We start from the raw sequence: 21,007 nt of genomic DNA on the forward strand, positions 1-21,007 counted from the left end.
CTCTCTTGTCCGGCACTTCCTCTGTCGATCACGTCACCAAAACCAAACTGACCAGTCAGATTGCTCCGAGGAACCGGAAACACACACAGGCACAGACAGCAGCCTTTTGTTATGGTAGAGGACCTCAAGCTGTGCCATAAAGAAGAGTTCAGACCCCTCTTGAGTTCAGCATTGTTGCGTTCAGTTTCTTTTGACGGCACTTTCTTGATGTTTGAGTATGTGAGCATGTCGGTGATGACAATGACAATGATGATGATGTCTCATCATGTCTGCTTCTCTTCTCTAGTGCCATAAAGCAGCTGTTTACTTTGACAGCCTTGTAATGCCCGTCAGCATTCTGTGCAGTGGGTCATGGTTGGCCTGAACCCCCTGTTGCTCAGTGTTTGCAACCAATTTGAAAGCGTAAATCTTCTGTCATTTTGTCGTCAAGTTCACTGAGCAAATTGTGGATTTTGATGGCCTGTAGGCTTTCTGGAACAACTGTACTACGTGCAGCAGATGGATTACCAAGGTGACACCTTTGGTTAGTTTAGTCCAGTAGCACAAGTGTGAGTGTGTGTGTGTGTGTGAAGGGTTCCACTCTTAGTGTGAAACGTCTGTTGGTGTTGTGAAGCAGCAACACAAAATGGCAGAAAGGGTGTAGGCCTCAAAAGGTCTCCTCTCAGGCAGCCTGACCCCCAAACTCAACAGGCAGGCTTCAAGACCTACTCGGGCCTAAAAATGGAGCACAGCCTGTTGTAGGAAATGCTGCACGATGTGAGACGAAGAACTGATTGATTGATGTTAATTAATCAGTTAATTCATTGTCAGTGTTGCCCTGGCAGTAATTAAAAAAAAATATTAGTAAGACACTACTCATGAATGCCAAATGAATGTAGGCAAAGTATTTATTTCAACTTTTGCCCACCCGAGAATCTTTGTTTTACCTTCTAGAAAGGATGGCAAAAATATGAAGAGAGCTGTAAAATTTATGAGTGAGGCTCATAAATTGGCAAAAGTCTACATTAAATACTTTCACTTATTCTGTTGTGATCTGGACATGGGGAGAGACTATTTTCAACAAATTACCCAAACACGCTTGGTCCAATAAACCTAGTAATCCAATTTATTTATGACCCAGTGATTGAAGAAGACGATTATATACACAAAGAAGAATAGCAAACAACACATAACATAAAATAACAACAGCTAACTTTTTCCCTCCTGCAGACAAAAGCACACAACTTATGAATTATGATCTTTTAATTAATGTGGTCAGTTTTTTAGCTAGTTATTCTGCACCGTGGCATTGATTTGCTTACAGCTAGTCTATGCTGGGTTACCCCTGTGTGTGCGTGTGGGAGATGCCGGTCTGAACCTTCTCACTTGATTTAGGAAGAAACTTATGACAGCTAAAGACTTCACCCTTCACAAGATTATCACTTCTCAGTTACAGTGACACCAATAGCATAGTACATCTGCTGGTTTTATCCCAACTACTGAGTTATAGTTAATAGTTCTAGGAATCAAAGCCGGTGTACTTACAGTTGGGTGTAGGTGATGCTTTGTTCATTTTCTGGTCAGCTTTCTCCAGCACGTGGAAAGATCTTTAACATTCTTTTCATTCTTTGTTCAGGGGCTCTTCTCGTTCATTGCCTCGGTTTTTACACACAATGTCCTCAGTTGTGAGCTGGGTGGCTGGTAATTGGTCAACTCCTGTCATTAGCAAGATCAATGTGTGGCCCTTTACATGAGGTCTTTCTCTGCTTGTACACTTGCTTTGCTCAGCAAGATTTGGACTCGTAGAGCCCTCATCCAACTCCTATACAGACAAGACCTCTATACACTGGGTTGCCCTTCAGAGTAAAAGGGGTCACACCCTGTAGTCTATGGTGTCCCTGCTTCACAATTATGTCCAGTCTGAGAGCGGTGAGTTTGATGAATCGAGCGGGGATTTGGGGGGTGCAGGGGTTTTCAAAGGAACGAATTGAGTCTTGCTTTTGGTTTCTTGGGTGCACATCAGCCCGTCCTTTTTGGTTGAGTAAAAGTCTGTCCATCAGGGTTTGCCAGTCACTGAGTTATGGCTCTTTGAGCTTGGGGATTTAGATGGTGCCTCAAAGAGCCATCTCTGGGATGTCACTTGGCTTGTGATTGATTATTTTATCAGATAAGACTCAGAAACTTCATTCCAAAAAGAGGCCCAGTCAATAAGATATTAAAAGTGTTTGGCATTGGCTTTTAATGCCAAAGGACTGTGTACCAGCCATAGCAAAATGAATAATGTCAGTCTGTCCTACACTATTAACAGTTCACAAATATTTACAAAAATACTCTTCAAGGGAGAGGAAACCATAAAACCTCTGGCATAAACGACAAGACCAATTAAGATTTTTTTCACAGAAATCAATCAAGAGAACAAAAATGGAAAAAGGGTAAAACAAGAGCAAAAGGATTTCCCTAAAAAGGCAATCCAAAGCAAACCAGACAAAATCTTCTATCCAGTACTCAGAATCCAAAAATTGTAGGCAGTACGTCCACAAAAAAACAGGGACATCAACACAGTTCTCACATCTGAGATGTTTCCTCCTCAAACTTCAATGACAACCTCACTATAAAGGCTGGGGGTGGTCCCAAAGTAGTGATATCATAGTAGCCACACCTCTTGGGAGGTTCCACCCACAAAACACAAGAAATAGATTCAAACAACCTAAATACACAATACATAAACATTAAATAATAAATAACCATAACATTAAAAAAATTACAACAAATAAATTAAACAGAAATTACACACAAGCCAGGGAACAACGCTCAGCTGCAACCTAAGGGTTGGGGCCACAGGGACCTGGAGAGACGAGCCATCCTGCGACACCATACAGAGAGTGTGTGAGAGTGAGACATGATGAAGCACTTAGAGTGCCGCACTCCCGATGATTACATTTATTGGCCTGGGCACATGGCTGCCAGCGATCTTGGGAAAGATCCTTTTCTCATTTTTAAGTTACGTTTTTTTCCCCAACTGTTTCTTAGCCCCGAAATATTTATTTAAGTCTGGTTTTTCATGTTTCTAAAGGCCGAGGGGTCTAATGTTCATATTCATCTTTTGCCTTCTTGTGTTTTAACTTAACTAGAAATGATCCATGTTCTCCTGGGGTGCCATCTTGTTTTCTTGATGGACCCCACCATATTGGAGACTAGTTGCTAGGAGTCCTTTGGGGGTTGCAAATCATCATGTGACTAGTGCAACGTTTTAAAATGCTGGCGCCATGTGTGCTTGATCATCCAAGATTTAGATTCCTGAAAGAAAAGGATTTGCATCTTTTCAACTTGTTAGTCTTTAATTTTACTGGATACTGCTCCCTGATTACGATTTACATCTTGAGTTTCTTTTTGGCTTATGATTTACCACTCTGGGCAGCATGGTGGCGCAGTGGGTAGTGCTGCTGCCTCGCAGTTGGGAGACCTGGGTCCTTCCTGTGTGGAGTTTGCATGTTCTCCCCGTGTCTGCGTGGGTTTCCTCCGGGCGCTCCGGTTTCCTCCCACAGTCCAAAGACATGCAGGTTGGGTGCATTGGCAATTCTAAATTGGCCCTAGTGTGTGCTTGGTGTGTGGGTGTGTTTGTGTGCGTCCTGCGGTGGGTTGGCATCCTGCCTTGTGCCCTGTGTTGGCTGGGATTGGCTCCAGCAGACCCCCATGACCCTGTGTTCGGATTCAGCGGGTTGGAAAATGGATGGATGGATGGATTTACCACTCTGATTCTGACTACAAACACTGAGTTTTCTGATCTAATCGTAGTCTTCCTGGTTACGAGTCCTGTGTGAATTCTGACTTCTCTGTCTCCATCTCTCTGATTCAGTTTTCTCTCAAAACTGCTGCTGCCTTGTGCAAGAAGGATAATTCTAGCTTTGATCTGCTCATGAAGTTGGGAAAAAGTGAGAACAGCGGGTGTTACACGAGACCCCAAGTGAGCAGTATGAGGCAGAGCCAGTGGTGTGAATGTGCAGGCAGAGGAAAGATCATTGGAGCTGCAGGGAAGGAGCTGTGGAAATTACGTTGCTCGAGAGTTCCAAATCACCAAGTCCCAAACAGTGGCTTTCTTCTTGATAGTTCAATGACTCCAAAAATGCTCACTGGCTACTATCACAGAGAACAACACAGAATCTTTATAATTTAAAGGTGTATTTCACAAAAAAAAGCTATATTACTCTGTGAAGGTTGGAAGAGCATAAAAGGCTTAGGCAGGGGTTGCCAACTCCAATCCTGGAGAGCCACAGTGGCTTCAGATTTTCATTCTAACCATTTTCTTGATTAGTGACTAGTTTTTGCTACTAATTAACTTTGTTTAATTTATTTGCTACTAGCTGTCCCCCCTAAGTCGCTCCACCAGCGCAGTAGTGAAACAGGGCAAAGTTTAAAAACCAATAAACAAACCGTTATCGCTAGCTAAGAGGAGGCAAGGAACACTAAAAAAAAAAAATGGCGAACAGAGGCTGGCACGTGAGTGAGGAGGGCCCTGCCAGGCTCCCCACTCCTGACGTCACGCTTCCCCTTCCCCTCGGCCCACAGGCTTTGTCTCCGATTAGCGCGTATATATCGTTCCTGCAAACGAACTATGATTTGCAAAATCAACCAGAATGTTCAAGCAAATTATAGAATAAAAACACATTTAAATCTGAAAAGTGGACAGACAGACAGACAGATGTTGGATTTTCTATATATAGAGAGATTTAAATCAGAGATGAACAGTGTTGGTCCTGGTGGGCCGCAGTGACTACAGGTCTTCATTCTAACCATTTTCTGGATTAGTGACTCGTTTTTGCTACTAATTAACGTCATTTAAGTTGCTATTTAAGACTCAGACCCTTTAAATCAGGTCTGAGCAGTGTTGGTCCTGGTGGGCCACAGTGGCTACAGGTCTTCATTCTAACCATTTTCTGGATTAGTGACTCGTTTTTGCTACTAATTAACGTCATTTAATTTGCTATTTAAGACTCAGACCCTTTAAATCAGGACTGAGCAGTGTTGGTCCTGGTGGGCCACAGTGGCTACAGGTCTTCATTCTAACCATTTTCTGGATTAGTGACTCGTTTTTGCTACTAATTAACGTCATTTAAGTTGCTATTTAAGACTCAGACCCTTTAAATCAGGGCTGAGCAGTGTTGGTCCTGGTGGGCCACAGTGGCTTCAGGTTTTTGTTTCAACCCAACTGCTTCCTGAGAAATCATTCATTGCTGATGAAGCACTTATTGCTCAAGTGACATTTTTCTGCTTCATTTTAGTTGTCTCACTTGTTAAGATTTTGAACCCTTAATTGCTTATTTTAGTCATAAACAGTTGTATTCATTGTTTAAACTGCTCCTTATTAGCAATGAAATGCAAATGACAAAGGAACCAGCAGTTCTCCATCTAACTTGTCTCCATTTCCACCCGTGTGTGTTCATCATTCACTATTTGGTTTAATTAAGAACTCAGAAGGAAACTGAAGAGAAAGTGAAGAACTGAAAATTCCTCATCCGTTTTAGGCTTCGAATCACTTGGATGATACGTGTATCGTTAGAAAGGGAAAAAATCCATGATTTAGGAATGAACTGACATGGTACAGTTACATAAAACACTAAGAAGCCATGAAATTAAATAAGATCTGTTATTGGGGAGGCTTGGCTTCTAATTAAACAACAGGGTTGGAACAACAACCTGCAGCCACTGCGGCTCTCCAGGATCAGAGTTGGCCACCCCTTGCCATTGAGGCAATTCCTGCAAAGGCAAACAAATCCATCCATCCATTATCCAACCCGCTATATCCTAACTACAGGGTCACGGGGGTCTGCTGGAGCCAATAGGCAAACAAATCCCAAATGCAAATCCAGTAAAGGAAGTTCAAAGTCACCTTGGATAAAAACATCTGCTAAGTAAATAAATGTTAAAGTAAAAAGCAGATGTGATGGACAGCATGCGTGGACTGGCCATATTCGATAAGAATCCTTACCCAGCCGGGAGGTCAGTACAATAGAAGGACTGGGGGAGATGAGCATGGATAAATATTTTCTCCCCCAATATTCTAGGCTGCAGACCCCCTGGGTTAGGATCCCCACACAGACACCCGCAGGGCATGCTGGGACCTGTAATCCTGTGGGAGAGCCCTGTTGTGTTCTGTGGAGGCTGCCAAGGGGAGCTGACGGGATTCACAAACCTTATTTTTTGGGCCTTCCAATTAACCCAGAAGTGCTTCCATTGGGCTTTGCCCTAGCACCAGAAGTTCTCCAGGGTCTGGCTTAAAAGAAGCCGCTCAACCTCATCCAGGCAAGTTGGAGTCAGGTGGAAGAGGACAAAGCTTGCCTGGGAGGTGTGGAGAAAGAAAGAGAAGAATTGTATTACTATTGTGCCTTTGTTAAATCCGTTTGCAGGTGTTTTTGTATAATAAATATGTGTGTTTGCACCCGGGCAGTTGTGTTTGGGGGTGCTGCAACGCCCCGACTGCTGGTCACACAGAGCACAAGTCAAAAAATCCAGAAATCACAATAAACTCAAGCAGAAGACACAATAAGAAATCACCGACTCCGGAGAGCATCCAAATGAACCGCCAAGATCCACGGGAAACCCTCGTCTTTATAGGACTGAGGGCAGCCCCTGACTGTGATGGACCTCTTGGGGAACCACCTACAAAACACAGAGACACATTAGAGACAAAAGGGAAAACAAAGAATCATGCAAATAATTAACAAAAGTATCATTAGCGTTAATTAAAATAATCAAAAATGAACAAAACAGACATCAGATTAAGACTTTGAACTCTAGCCAGTGTGGGGGACCCTGACTGAAATATAACAGTGGAAGATCAGAGTGGCATCATTGGTGTTGGAGGGCATCTGAGGAAGGAGACCGCCATCAGTAACCTTCATGTGAGGGAGCAGGGGGGAGTGTGTTAGCCTACCAGCACCAGTGAGAGTGAAATGTCTGCCGAATAACGCTATACACATTCACGCAAAGTGAAGCTCGTTCAACATATTGCCATAACCCCTAAAGGACAGAATTAAATCTCAACATCAGCATCAATTGCTCAACGCTGAAAGCAGAAGTATAAATCAATAGTCATAAATTTCCAAATTTTTGTTCAATGGGCAAAATGCTAAATCATAAGTAATCAACAAGATTCATGATAATGTTGTCAACTACTCCAAAAAAAACCAAAATGTTCAAGTTGGCACAACCTTTAAGTCACATGGCTTAAACGTTCTCGGCTTTCAAACCCCACAGTGGAACTGAAAAGCTGAGGCTACCCCTGTGCACCAAAAGTATGGCAGAGCACTCGAGGGAAATGAGCAACCTGGAAACGGGCACACAGACAATGTCACACACTCCAAAAGAAATATTACTTATAGGTCAGAAATCAAATTAAGACATCCAACTTGAGCTTGCTATAAACATTTTAACGATACATTCAGTTTTTCAGTCAGGTTTACCACATGCTGGATTTTTCCACAACATCTCCATCTACAGGGCCCCCATTTGTCCTGAATGCACAGACACCACTGGTCCAACGGTGGACTGGAGCCTCATCCAGGGATTTTGCTAGGGCAGACCCCAACCCACAACTCCCCACCCCTCACTGGGGTTGACAACAGTGGCTGTGTTCTCGATAGCTCACCTAGAGCGTTGGACTTGGGCTCTCCGCAGGAGCTCGGTCTTTTCTTCATCATTTCATGCCAGTTTGAAGGTGCTGATGAGAGATGGTGGTGGTAACCACTGGCCGGTCATTTCAGAGGTCTGTGACGTCTGAGTCTTGTTTTTAACTCGCTTGATGTCTGTGTGTGACACCAGAAACGTCAGACTCATTCTCACCAGCTCTCTTTCTCCCTCCTCCTTTGCCTTTCTTTCTTTCTTTCTTTCTTTCTTTCTTTCTTTCTTTCTTTCTTTCTTTCTTTCTTTCTTTCTTTCTTTTCCTGCCTGTTTTTCCCCCTTCATCGTTTTCTTCCTTTCTTCTCCATCACACTCTTTACTTGCTCCCAGTTAATTCTTGTTTCCTTCTTCTTCCTTCTCATAGGCATCCTCCTCTTTTTCCTCTGTCAAGCCTCCTTCATTCGTGTGACGTATTTTGGTTTTCTATTTGGTTTTCTTTGCTATCTTGTTTCCCATTTTTCTTCTTCTTCTTCTGAACTGTTAACCTTTGTTCCCTTAACATCGTCTTTCAAGAACTCCATATTCTCCTCCATTCCATCAGCCTGTCTTCTCTTTTCTTTCATAGTATGTCCTGTCCTCCACCCCTTTCCCTTTTCTCCTTCTCCTCTCTCCCATGTGTTTCTTCATCTCAAACACTCATGTCACCCTTCTTCATCCTCTACTCAGTTCTTCTCTTTCTGTGCTCATTCCCCTCTTCTTCTTCTCAATTGTTGAACTTTGTTTCCTTACCAATATCTTTCATACATTCCTTCATCTCATCCTTTCCATTACCTTCTCTTCTCTTCTGTCATATTATCTTCTGTCCTCCACTCTTTTTCTCTTCCTTTCTCTTGTGTTCTCTTTTTTGTTCTTTCTTCTCCTGCCATTTCTTTTCTCTCCTCTTTTTCTTCTTTCATCCTCTTGTACATCTCTGCTCCACCTTCTTCCTTCTCTTATATGTCCATTTCTTTCCCTTCTTCCAGACCCCCTTCAATCATGACTTGTTTGCCTTTCATGTTCTTCTCTTTTCTAATTTATCTGCTTCTGTTCTTCCAAGTGGAGGATCCTGCCGTGTTCTGCCATACTTTTGCTTAGTTTTTCATCTCTAATTCTCATGGCCTCTTTCTCTTCTCCATCCTTCTGTCCTCAATTATCTTCACTGTCTCTGTCACCTTCTGTCCTCCTCAATTTATATCTCATCTCTAATTCTCTTGTCATTCTTCTTCTTGTTGTTTCTACTCATCACTTCTCTTGTGGGTCTCCTTCTTCTCTTTCCTTTCTCTTCCACCTTCTACCTCTCTCTGTTTTCCAGTTTCCGTATTTGCTACTAAATCTCATGTTGTCTCCCTGACTCCTCTTCTCTGTCCATCTGTTTCTCCTTTCTTCTTTCATTTTTCCTCTTTCCTCCTTGTCCTTCTCAACTCCTCTTCTCCATTACTTCTATTTTTTCTTGCTTTGCCTCCTTATCTTCTCCTCTTCTCTCCTCCATCTCACTGCCCTTATCCTTCTTTCCACTTTTCTCTCAAACTCTGCATTTCTGCTCTACAGTCTGTTATCTTTTCTTCCCTGTCATTCTCTCCTTCTGTCCTTTCCTCTTCTTCTTTATCCTCTCCTTTTTCCTCTCTCTACTAATTTCCATGTCCGCCATTTTGCTCCTCTGCTCTTTTCTTGATTTCCTCCTTTCCTTCTCCTCTCCTTATTGCCATAGTTCTCTCCCTTCTTCTCCATCCTCTCATTCCTTCTCCTTAAGTTGCCTTCTTCCTCCTCCCCTTCTCTTTCCTTTCTCCTCTCCCTCTCTTTATTCCCCATCTGTTCCTCTTTTCTTTTGCCAGTTCTTCACTCCCTCTTTCACCTGTGCTGCTCCTCTGATTTTATTATTTCTTCATTCTCCTTTATTTTATCTTTTCATTTTTCCCTTCATTTCCCCTCCTCCCTTTTCCTATATCCCTTTCTTTCTCACGTTCCCACTAGTTTTCTTGCACCCTTCATTTCTCTTCTTCTGTTCCTTCCTTCCACTCCGCTAAGTTGCCTTATCTCTCGTTCCTTCTTTCCTTCTTTCCCTCCTTCATCTTTACTTATTTGGTCAGCTTCTTATGCTTTTTCATCTCTTCTTTGTCTTTTGCCTGCTCCTTTCCTTGTTATTTTTCTACTTTTCTGTGTTTGCCTTTGTCCATCAGTTTCTCTTTCTTTTGCTTTCTTTTTGCTTCTTCTCCTCCTCTCTTTTCCTCTCCTCTCTTCTTTTGCTTCTTCTCATTTCTTTTTCTTCTCCTCTTCCTCCTCACTTCACCCCCTGTCTCTATTCCTTTCCTGTTTATTGCTCCCGTCCCCGTCACTCCTCTCCTCTTCTCTTCTCCACACTTTCTTTGTTTCTCTACCCCCCCTTTTCTCCACCCCCCTCTCTCCTCTTAGGTATGAACACACCTGAGATGATGTCACCTGCTCACAGCCTCTTCACTCACCTTCATCTTCATCCATCTGTCCATCCACTCATCACCTGCACATCTGTCACCATCAGCTGCTTCATCAGAGAATAGCAGGTACCTGTCACCCCTGAACCCGAGTCCAGCCGGACGGCAGATAAGCTTACGAGACTTTGGCCTCCGGGTATTGAGCTTTCTCTCGGGAGTCTCTGACTTTTCTGTTTTCTCTTCTTTATGGCTTTGCATCTCTCTTTCTTTCTCTCTTTCTCCTACTCTGCAGGGCTAAAACGAGGAGTCTGTATGAAGATCAACCACTTCCCTGAAGATGCGGACTACGACCATGACAGTGCAGAGTACCTGCTCCGTGAGTCCTTGGCCATTTATGTCCCATTGATGGACACTGCTGTTATCTCTGTGTTCATCGTTGGCATGCCTGACTACTGCCACCACGACAACCATCATCATCACCAACACTACCACTAAAAGCATCATTAACGGCATTATTGTGATGTCATCAATGTCATCATCAGCAGCAGTAACGTCATTATCATTATCAACACCGTTAACAACATCCTCAATAACATCAACACCATCTCTAATAACATTATTGTCAAGTCATCATCATCATCATCAGCAGCAGCATCACCATTACTATCATTAACAAAAGTGCAACTGACTTCATCATTATTAGCATCAGCATCATTACTACCGCCTTCAGTGTCACCCCTGTCATTGTCATTATTACTATTATTATTATTATCAGTATCATCATCATCAACAACACCTTTATCACCTTCACATACCCTACCATGTATCAGAACTATCTTTACTGCACTATTATATTCATGTTGATCCCCATTAATGCTAACATCACCATTATTACCAATGCCACAGTAATCACCATCATCATCATCATCACTACCATTTGCAAAATTATCAGCATAATTAAAGTTATCTAAACTGTTATCAGTGTTATGAGAGCCATTATAATTTTCATCTTCACTGACATCACTGCCATCATTAATATCATCAACAGCATCTTCATCATCCTTTGCAATGCTCTCCAAGGCATACTAATCACCACAGTGAATGCTATGATTGTTGTCCTTTCCATAATTGCTGTCCTCACAAGCACCATTGTAAAGGTTATCATCGAGCATGATGATCGTCATCTGTGTCATCATCAACATCATTAACTCACCTTGTCCGGAACCCAAAGACAGGCCTCACCCTGACCCTAAACTCAGATGGCAGGATTCTAAACCTGTCAAGGCACAAAATGGGGTTTATAAATGCTAATCAATATTCCAGAAATACAAAAACTTATTATAATTATAATATATATATATATATATATAATTATAAGGAATTTCTTTTATATTTATTATAAAGGGAACAAAATCCAAAGCAAACAAGTCCAAATCCAAAAAGACAACAACCAAAACCAAAGGACAGAAGCAATAAAATTAAGAAAGTAGAAAGTCCAACACACAATACTATCTATCTATCTATCTATCTATCTATCTATCTATCTATCTATCTATCTATCTATCTATCTATCTATCTATCTATCTATCTATCTATCTATCTATCTATCTATCTATCTATCTATCTATCTATTAAGAACTTCACTCCACCAACGTGAATGAGTCTCTGAGGGACTCGCTCCCCAACCTGAAATATACAGGGTAAGGGGCGGCCCCTCAGTTGTCCCTCCCTCTGGTGGTTCCGCCCACAGAGATCAGGAGTCCCCAGCTGCAGGTTTTCATTCTAACCATTTTCTTAATTGGTGACCAGTTTTTGCAGCTAATTAACTCCTTTTCCGTTCATTTTAATTGAATTGCTTTTTTAAGATCTGTTCCCCTGAATTTCTTCATCGTTCCTCTCAATTGCTTCATTTCTTTCCTTAAATGGCACCCAAACAGAAATGAAATGTGAAGTGAGGGAGCGTAACAGTCAGGACCTCAAACTCCAACCAATTTCACTCCAACCAATTAAGGAAAAAGAAACAACTAAGGGGTCTGAGTCTTCAAGAGCAAGTCAAATAAAATTAATTAAGTTAATTAGCCACAAAAACAGGTCACTAATTAAGAAAAGGGTTGGAATGAAAACCTGCACCCACTGGGGCCCTCCGGGAACGGAGTTGGAGACCCCTGCTTTAAACACATATACAAAGTAAAGAAATCTTAAGTAATAAATATAACAGTATTAACAAGAATTGCATTAAACAATAAACACATAATAAAACAATGACAGACAGTACAATAAGTGGGGGCACCAGGCTGGTGTTTCCCATTTAAGGCCAAAACAAAATGAAAAAATAAAAAATAAAGAGCACAAAGCACAGGATGTGCAGCCAGTCAAAGGCTTCACCTTGAAGCACAAAGGGTCTTCTGAGAAGGAGCTGCGTCTCCACCCAGTCACAGGTTCAAACAGAACTCCTATTTCTGGTAGCTGAACTGGTGTCCCAGAAGGGGTAGGGGTCCTGGAACAGGTGAAGAAGTGATGTCAGATGGCTTCTGGCTGACTTTTTCCAAACTGAAGATGGAACAAGGATGTTAATGAGATAGCCCACTCTTGTCTGGGAGTGGCATTTACTACTTTGTGAGAGCCCTGGCTGTAACATCATGATGTTGTCATCAGTCATGATCACCATCATCAGTGTTATCATTATCAACACAATCATCATCATCATCAATGTCATCATAATCATCGTTCATGTTAGTCTCTGTACCAGTATCATCATCACCACCATCATAAACCTTAAAATTACCAGCATGACCGTCACTATCATTACAACAGCCATTAACATTATGATGAAGACCATTGGTGCCATTTTTCTCCGCCACAATAATCATCAACACCACTACCATTATGGTGAGTGCCACCATGATTCTTAATCCCAGCGACGTATAATTAGCAGTACAAATTATTGTAGCCACCATCAGTGTCATTATCATCACTTGTTGACATCATGAACTTCACCTTTACTGTCGCCAAAGCAACCACCATTTGTCATTATTGTCATCGCCAACGCCACCACTTTCATTGTCATAATCGACCATCACCTCCACTACATCTCCACCACCTTTACAGACATCACAGTTGTTTAAGTGATCAGTAGGCCTTTATGTTCTGCGCCATCATGTTCTGCTTCAGTGTCACCAACCATTATAGTGTCACCAACATAGTCAGAAAAGCAAAACTAATAAGAACACAGAATTAGAAGAAGGGGATTTTCGGATAAATGGAGTGTAAGATCTTTCCCAGTTCCATCCCCTCCTTTATTAATGGAAAATGGACCTCATAAGGTAGCTGACCCAAAGTCATAAGGTAGCTTAGTGTTTAGTGGAAACGAAAAAAAGAGTGAGGGGGAGTGCTGTTGTACTGCAGTGACCATTCTCTATGCCACCTCTGTCATTGATCCCAGAGTGGTCCTCACCAGCCTTCCCATCGCGACCTGGCTGATAGCATCTTTGTTTCTTCTAATGGGCTACATTAACCAAAGCCTTGCCACAAAGCACTCATTGTGAGGACCCCTAAATGAGGGCACTGAAATAAGTGTGAGGGGCTTTGCTGTTGAACTATGGTGACCATTCTCAATGCCACCTCTGCCATGGCATGGCTTCCAGAGTGGTCATCATCAGCATTACTGTCATGACCAGGATGAAAGCATCCTGTTTCTTCTAATGGGCAACATTAATCAAAGCCTTGCCACAAAGCACTCATTGTGAGGACCCCTAAATGAGGGCACTGAAATAAGTGTGAGGGACTGTGCTATTGAACTATGTTGACCATTCTCAGTGCCACCTCTGCCATGGCTTCCAGAGTGGTCCTCATTAGCCTTACTGTCATGACCAGGATGAAAGCATCATGTTTCTTGTAATGGAGATCATTAACCAAAGCCTCACACAAAGCACTTATTGTGAGGACCCCTAAATGAGGTCAGGTCCTTATATAATGGCCAGTTTATTACTCATGTAATGTAAAGGTAGGAACTAAATATGAATTGGTGTTAATTGGCCAGTTTCCTCCAAGCTGTGGCCATTATGATGGCATACCACTGCTGCCAAACTTCTGTGCCACACATTGCGATAATCCAGTAGCCGAAAGCACTTTGGTCTTAAGGTGACCTTCCACACTGGAGGTGACAAATGTTCAACACTCAGAATATAAAGTTTGTACTCTGAGAACATAACATAGGAGACATCATGGGAACAGGAAAAATATTCACTCCAGCAAAAGGAAATAACGTGAAGATGGAAGAGCATCATCACTCCGTTCATGTTAGTGTCCTGGCCCTGTCATCACCACCTCGCCATTCTCATGCACTTCCTGGTCACCATCCTTTCTAATTCTGTAGCCTGAATGTCTCAGTCTCCAATGTCTTCCCCTCCAGGTGTGGTCAGGGCATCCAGCATCTTCCCCATCCTCAGTGCCATCTTACTCCTGCTGGGGGGAGTGTGCATCGCCGCCAGTCGATTCTACAAGAGCAAGAGGAACATCATCTTGGGAGCCGGGATTCTCTTTGTGGCCGCTGGTGAGATGTGCGGTGTGGGTGTGTGTGTGTGTGTGTGTGTGTGAGTGTCGAGCGCTTTGCATACCCACTGACGTGCTTGGTGTCCCCCACCGGCCCCCCCGATCCGCCTCCTCTCCACCGCCACTGAAAGTCTGTTTTTCTTACACTGAAACATCCCAAGTCTATTCAGGCCGGTTATACAATGCCAGAGATTGTCCTATTTATCGCTAAAGACTTGGTAAATTTCTAATTGTGGTGTATCCTAGGAAACCGCCATGCTGGAGAGCTGCAACCTCAAATTATTTTTTTAATGCCTCTGTAGCTGTGGCTCTGCACCATCTCACATCTCCAGGCTCGGTGCGTGTGTGCAGGCCCTCTCATGTTATATAGCGCCCTTTTGGGGGGGGGCGGCTCACAGCACTGTCCTTTTTTACAAGTTGTTTGAGTTATGAGGAGAAACAAAATGATAAGCAGAAACGCAGAATATCTTCTGTGTGATAAAATGGCAGCCTGTTACTAATGCTGCTGAGATACTGTAGCTTCTGACCCCCATGACTGTGAATGCCCCCGTCATTCTGTGGTCATCGTCAGGCGTTGTCTGCTCCAGGTGTGGTCGTGGGTGCAGTTTGTGAACCCTTAAAGCACACGGTTGCTGCCCCCCCAGTGACTCAGCTGTAATGAACACCTGCACACTGCGCCAAACGTCCGTATGTGTCAAGCTTATGAAATGGAGGGTGGCGGTTGGTTTTGACCCAAAGTGAGTGTGTTAATGGGGGCGCTTCCTGGTCCTCTGTGCACAGTGTATAGAGTCTTCGTCCATCAGACCGTGTGATGCATGCACTTTGGTTTTGGACACAAGGATTTGATTTTCTTAGGTGGCTTATTTGTTTTTCTTCAATGCCATTGATTCTACTGTGTTTATGGAGAGTTTGGCTCAGCAATGGCTTTCTGTCTTTGTCTCATGTGTGAGGTTTGCTCAGATGAACAGTCACACTTGTATACAAGATCTGTGATGTCATACACATCCTTTGACAATCCATCAATTGGGCACTCATTTTCTGTTTATTTAACAGTGTCTGGCATAAAACATTCAATTAATGCAATCAGCTCTAGCAGTGGCTTCAACCATTACAGTTATATAACATGACATTCTCAGACCCACTGAATCCAGTTCAGGGTCACAGGAGATTGGAGCCAATCCCAGTAACACTGGGCACAGGACAGGAACCCAGGATGGGGGATATCAGCCTGTCAGGACATGCACTCATATGTATGCCCACCTTCACACGGGGCACAGCCCATCCCACATGATGGATCTGTGAGGTGGCAGTGCCCACCACTGGGATAACCTGCCATTCTAGATGTACAAAATGAGTCAGTATTGCAGAAACACAAAGTCGAGGGGAGACAGAGCTTTTTCAGTTGTTGCTCCTAGGCTTTGGAATGACTGGCCTCTGAACATCAGGTCTTCATCCTCGATCGAGGTTTTTAAAAGTCGGCTTAAGACCTACTTGTTTTCTTCTGTCTTTCACTGTGTATGATGGGATTGTGGTGGATGTTACAATTGGTTGTTTTATTAATCTGCTTGTGCACGATTGCTTGTATTGTGTTTATTTTAATGCTTTTTTTGTACAGCACTTTGGCACACCCTCTGTTGTTTTAAATGTGCTTTTATAAATAAATAATCTAATCTAATCTAAATGTGTGCCAACTTGAGGACTGCACTAATAAACAGCAAGTCCTGTAGACATGAAGAGTGGCACAGTGCATGGTGACAGTGTTGTGGGCTTTGTCATTTTATCTTAAAGCTCTGTGTACCCAGTGGGCACTTGTGTGTTATATTATATTATATTATATTATATTATATTATATTATATTATATTATATTATATTATATTATATTATATGTTATATATAAATGTCTACGTGTGGAAGTGTGTGTCTGTCTGTCCGTCCGGCCTGGAAGTATGAGGCTATAACATGAAGTTAAAAGAAAGCGACTCTGTCGCCAAAGTGAAACCGCTGAGGAAAGACAAATGAGAGAGAAACTCACTTAGCCGATGATAAACATGGGGGGCGAGCACATCTGCAAAATGAACCGCCGACTCTGCATTTCAATTTTTTTTCTAATGATTTCAATAGTTTCTAGGAGCCCGGGTTTACACAGCTAGTTATATTATATTATATTATATTATATTATATTATATTATATTATATTATATTATATTATATTATATTATATTATATTTCTTTCCTCTGTACTTTGGCGATGGAGTCACCTTCTTTCAACTTCATGCTGTAGCCTCGCACTTCTTTCTTCTTCCGACTTGTTAAGAAAGCATTTGACGCGGTGCCACATGAGAGGTTGGGCATCAAATTAAATGAAGTGGCAGTTCAGGGTGATGCTTTTAGATGGGTGAAGAATTGGCTCAGATGCAGGAAGCAGAGAATGATGGTGTGAGGAACTTCATCAGAATTGGCCAATGTTAAGAGTGGTGACCAGCAGGGGGCAGTGCTGGGGCTGCTGCTATTTTTAATTTACAGTCATATGAAAAAGTTTGGTAACCCCTCTTAATTCTTTGGATTTTTGTTTATCATTGGCTGAGCTTTCAAAGTAGCAACTTCCTTTTAATATATAATATGCCTTATGGAAACAGTAGTATTTCAGCAGTGACATTACGTGTATTGGATTAACAGAAAATGTGCAATATGCATCATAACAAAATTAGACCGGTGCATAAATGTGGGCACCCAACAGAGATATGACATCAATACTTAGTTGAGCCTCCTTTTTAAATCTAACAGCCTCTAGACGCTGTCCTCCTATAGCCTTTGATGAGTGTCTGGATTCTGGATGGAGATATTGTTGACCATTCTTCCATACAAAATCTCTCCAGTTCAGTTCAATTTGATGGCTGCTGAGCATGGACAGTCTGCTTCGAATCATCCCATAGATTTTCGATGATATTCAAGTCAGGGGACTGTGATGGCTATTCCAGAACATTGTACTTCTCTCTCTGCATGAATGCCTTTGTAGATTTCCAACTGTGTTTTGGGTCATTGTCTTGTTGGAATATCCAACCCCTGTGTAACTTCAACTTTGTGACTGATGCTTGAACATTATCCTGAAGAATTTGTGGATATTGGGTTGAATTCATGCGACCCTTGACTTTAACAAAGGTCCCAGTCCCTGAATTAGCCACACAGCCCACAGCATGGTGGAACCTCCACCAAATTTGACAGTAGGTAGCAGGTGTTGTTCTTGGAATGCGGTGTTCTTCTTTCGCCATGCATAGTGCTTTTTGTTATGACCAAATAACTCCATTTTTGTCTCATCAGTCCAAAGCACTTTGTTCCAAAATGAATCTGGCTTGTCTAAATGAGCATTGGCATACAACAAGCGACTCTGTTTGTGGCGTGAGTGCAGAAAGGGCTTCTTTCTCATCACCCTGCCATACAGATGTTCTTTGTGCAAATTTCACTGTATTGTAAAACAATGTACAGATACACCATCTGCAGCAAGATGTTTTTGCAGGTCTTTGGAGGTAATCTGTGGGTTGTCTGTAACTATTCTCACAATCCTGCCCATATGCCGCTCCTGGATTTTTCTTGGCCTGCCAGACCTGCTGGGTTTAACAGCAACTGTGCCTGTGGCCTTCCATTTCCTGATTCCATTCTTTACAGTTGAAACTGACAGTTTAAACCTCTAAACCAGGAGACTGAACAATCTTTGTTTTCAGATCTTTGGAGAGTTGATTTGAGGATCCCATGCTGTCACTCTTCAGAGGAGAGTCAAAGGGAAGCACAACTTGCAATTGACCACCTTAAATACCTTTATATCTCATGATTGGACACATTTGTCTATGAAGTTCAAGGCTTAACAAGCTCATCAACCAATTTGGTGTTGTAAGTAATCAGCATTGAGCAGTGACAGGCATTCAAATCAGCACAATGACAAGGGGACCCACATTTTTGCACAGCCAGTTTTTTACATTTGGTTTAATTTCATACAACTAAATACTGCTTCACTAAAAATCTTTGTTCAGAAAACACCGCAGTACTCAGATGTTCCTAGGAAATGAAAGACATACCACTGTTATCTTTATTGTTGAAAGGAGAGTCAATTATTATGCAGGATGAGGGGGGTTACCAACCTTTTTCATATGACTGTATATAAATGATTTAGATAGGAATATAAGTAACAAGCTGGTTAAGTTTGCAGATGATACCAAGATAGGTGGATTAGCAGATAAATTGGAATCTGTTATATCATTACAGAAGGACTCGGATAGCAGAAAGGTTTGGGTAGATTTGTGGCAGATGAAATTTAATGTCAGTAAATGTAAAGAATTACACATAGGAAGTAAAAATGTGAGGTTTGAATACACAATGGGAGGTCTGAAAATCGAGTGTCCACCTTATGAGAAGGATTTAGGAGTCATAGTGGACTCTAAGCTATTGACCACTCAACAGTGTTCAGAAGACATTAAGAAGGTTAACAGAATGTCAGGTCATATAGCGCCTTGACGTGAGGAGTACAAGTCACAGGAGGTTCTGCTGAAGTCTTTATAACACACTGGTGAGGCCTCATCTGGAGTACTGTGTGCAATTTTGGTCCCCAGGCTACAAAAAGGACATAGCAGCACAAGAAAACGTCCAGAGAAGAGCGACGAGGCTGATTCAGGGCTACAGGGGATGAGTTATGAGGAAAGATTAAAAGAGCTGAGCCTTTACAGTTTAAGCAAAAGAAGATAAAGAGGTGATATGATTGAAGTGTTTAAAATTATAAAGAGAATTAGTCCAGTGGATTGAGACTGTGACTTTAAAATGAGTTCATCAAGAACACGGGGACACAGTTAGAAACTTGTTAAGGGGAAATTTCACACAAACTTTTGGAAGTTTTTCTTTACACAAAGAACGATAGACACTTGGAATAAGCGACCAAGTAGTGTGGTAGACAGTGAGACTTTAAGGACTTTCAAAACTCGACTTGATGTTTCTTTGGAAGAAATAAGTGGATGGGACTGGCGAACTTTGTTGTGCTGAATGGCCTGTTTTTGTCTAGAGTGTTCTAATGTTCCAATGTTAACTTGGGGCTGCCTTGCCGACTCTTTGAGCTTCATGCTGTAGCCTCGCACTTCCAGGCCGGACAGTCAGACACACACACTTCCACACGTAGACGTTTATATATAAGATTATATTATATAGTAGTATAGGGCCACATGGTGGTGCAGTGGTAGAGTTTTTACCCAGTCACTAGGATACCGGCGTTTACATCCTGGGTACTCCCAGAGGCCACATGGGTTTCTCCCCATGGTCCAAAGACATGCAGGTTTGGTGGATTAGCGATGTTAAATCGGCTCTTGAGGTTTGTGTTTACTCCCCCTGTGATGGACTGGTACCCTGTCCAAGAATTTCTTCTTTATACTTACTGGGATAAGCTCCATTTTCCCTGCAGCCATGCTCTGGACAAGCAGGTTTGGAAGATGGATGGATGGATGGATTGATACAGCACGATTCAAAGTCAAGGCCTGACTCTGCTAATTTTAGGCCATAGATTTCCATATCCAGACCGTATGTGCTCATCTCCATCCCATTAAATTCAGTTCATGCTCACATGCTGCCAGGGCCAATGCTGAGGTGCCAGTCCATTGTAGCAAACACTCAAATACCACTTAAGAGTCTCCAGCGAATCCAACAAAAACAACTCACACACTCACAGATGTCTTTGGGATTTGGGAGGAAAAAGTGGAACACCTGAAAGAAAACCCATGCAGACTGGAGAGGGAGTGACAAGGCTGGGGTACAAATCCAGGACTCAGGAGCTGTGTGGTGACAGCACTAAACACTGGCACAGTCCCTTGATCCCTTGTCTTCATAGTAACTTGTCCTTTTAAAAGCTACTTGTCAAGTAGCCTTAATAGTCTTTGGTGATCCATGCTGTCACTCCAAAGCTCTGTGTGTTGTGCCTGACTTAGAATTGATTTAGTCTCTTTATTTCTGCTTTACAGTGTCCTTCAAACCTTTTTTTTACCCACACATTCCAATCCAGGGCTCACATGGGGTTGTTGACTATTCCACCATCATCAATTGCAAAGCCAGAAACAACCCTGGAAGAGATGCTAGTCCATCACAGGTCACACACACTCACTTGCACTCATCAATGACCAGATAAGAGTAACCAGCAATCCTAACCTGAAAGAAGCACACAGATAGCACTCAGTGTTTGAACCCATACTGTGAGGCAGCACTTTGAATTCTCATCTTTCATGCTCATACATACTCTCCAATTTAGCTGCTTTCTCTTAATGATTTCATAAATTCTCTTCATTCACAGCTTCCTCAGACCCACAGGTATCACCTACTTTAACACCCATTCGCTTAGATTCACAGTTTTCCCCCATTTACAGCCTGTCCCTCTGACATGTATGAC

General features: G+C 42.4%; 1 protein-coding gene across 4 annotated transcripts in view; it reads left to right on the top strand.

The window, feature by feature from the left end:
* Positions 1–21,007, top strand: part of cacng8b (calcium channel, voltage-dependent, gamma subunit 8b) — a 41,821-nt gene that overhangs the window by 13,115 nt on the left and 7,699 nt on the right. For 3 of the 4 annotated variants that reach the window (XM_028821894.2, XM_028821895.2, XM_028821896.2), the window contains exons 4-5: positions 10,336–10,419; positions 14,455–14,595. In XM_028821894.2, coding sequence (XP_028677727.1) covers positions 10,336–10,419; positions 14,455–14,595 — 225 coding nt within the window. Of the gene's footprint in view, positions 1–9,690; positions 10,240–10,335; positions 10,420–14,454; positions 14,596–21,007 lie in introns of those variants that run through there. The other variant, XM_051919824.1, reaches the window with a different exon arrangement.

Source organism: Erpetoichthys calabaricus, chromosome 16 (genome assembly GCF_900747795.2).
Source record: "Erpetoichthys calabaricus chromosome 16, fErpCal1.3, whole genome shotgun sequence".
Taxonomy (NCBI): domain Eukaryota; kingdom Metazoa; phylum Chordata; class Cladistia; order Polypteriformes; family Polypteridae; genus Erpetoichthys; species Erpetoichthys calabaricus.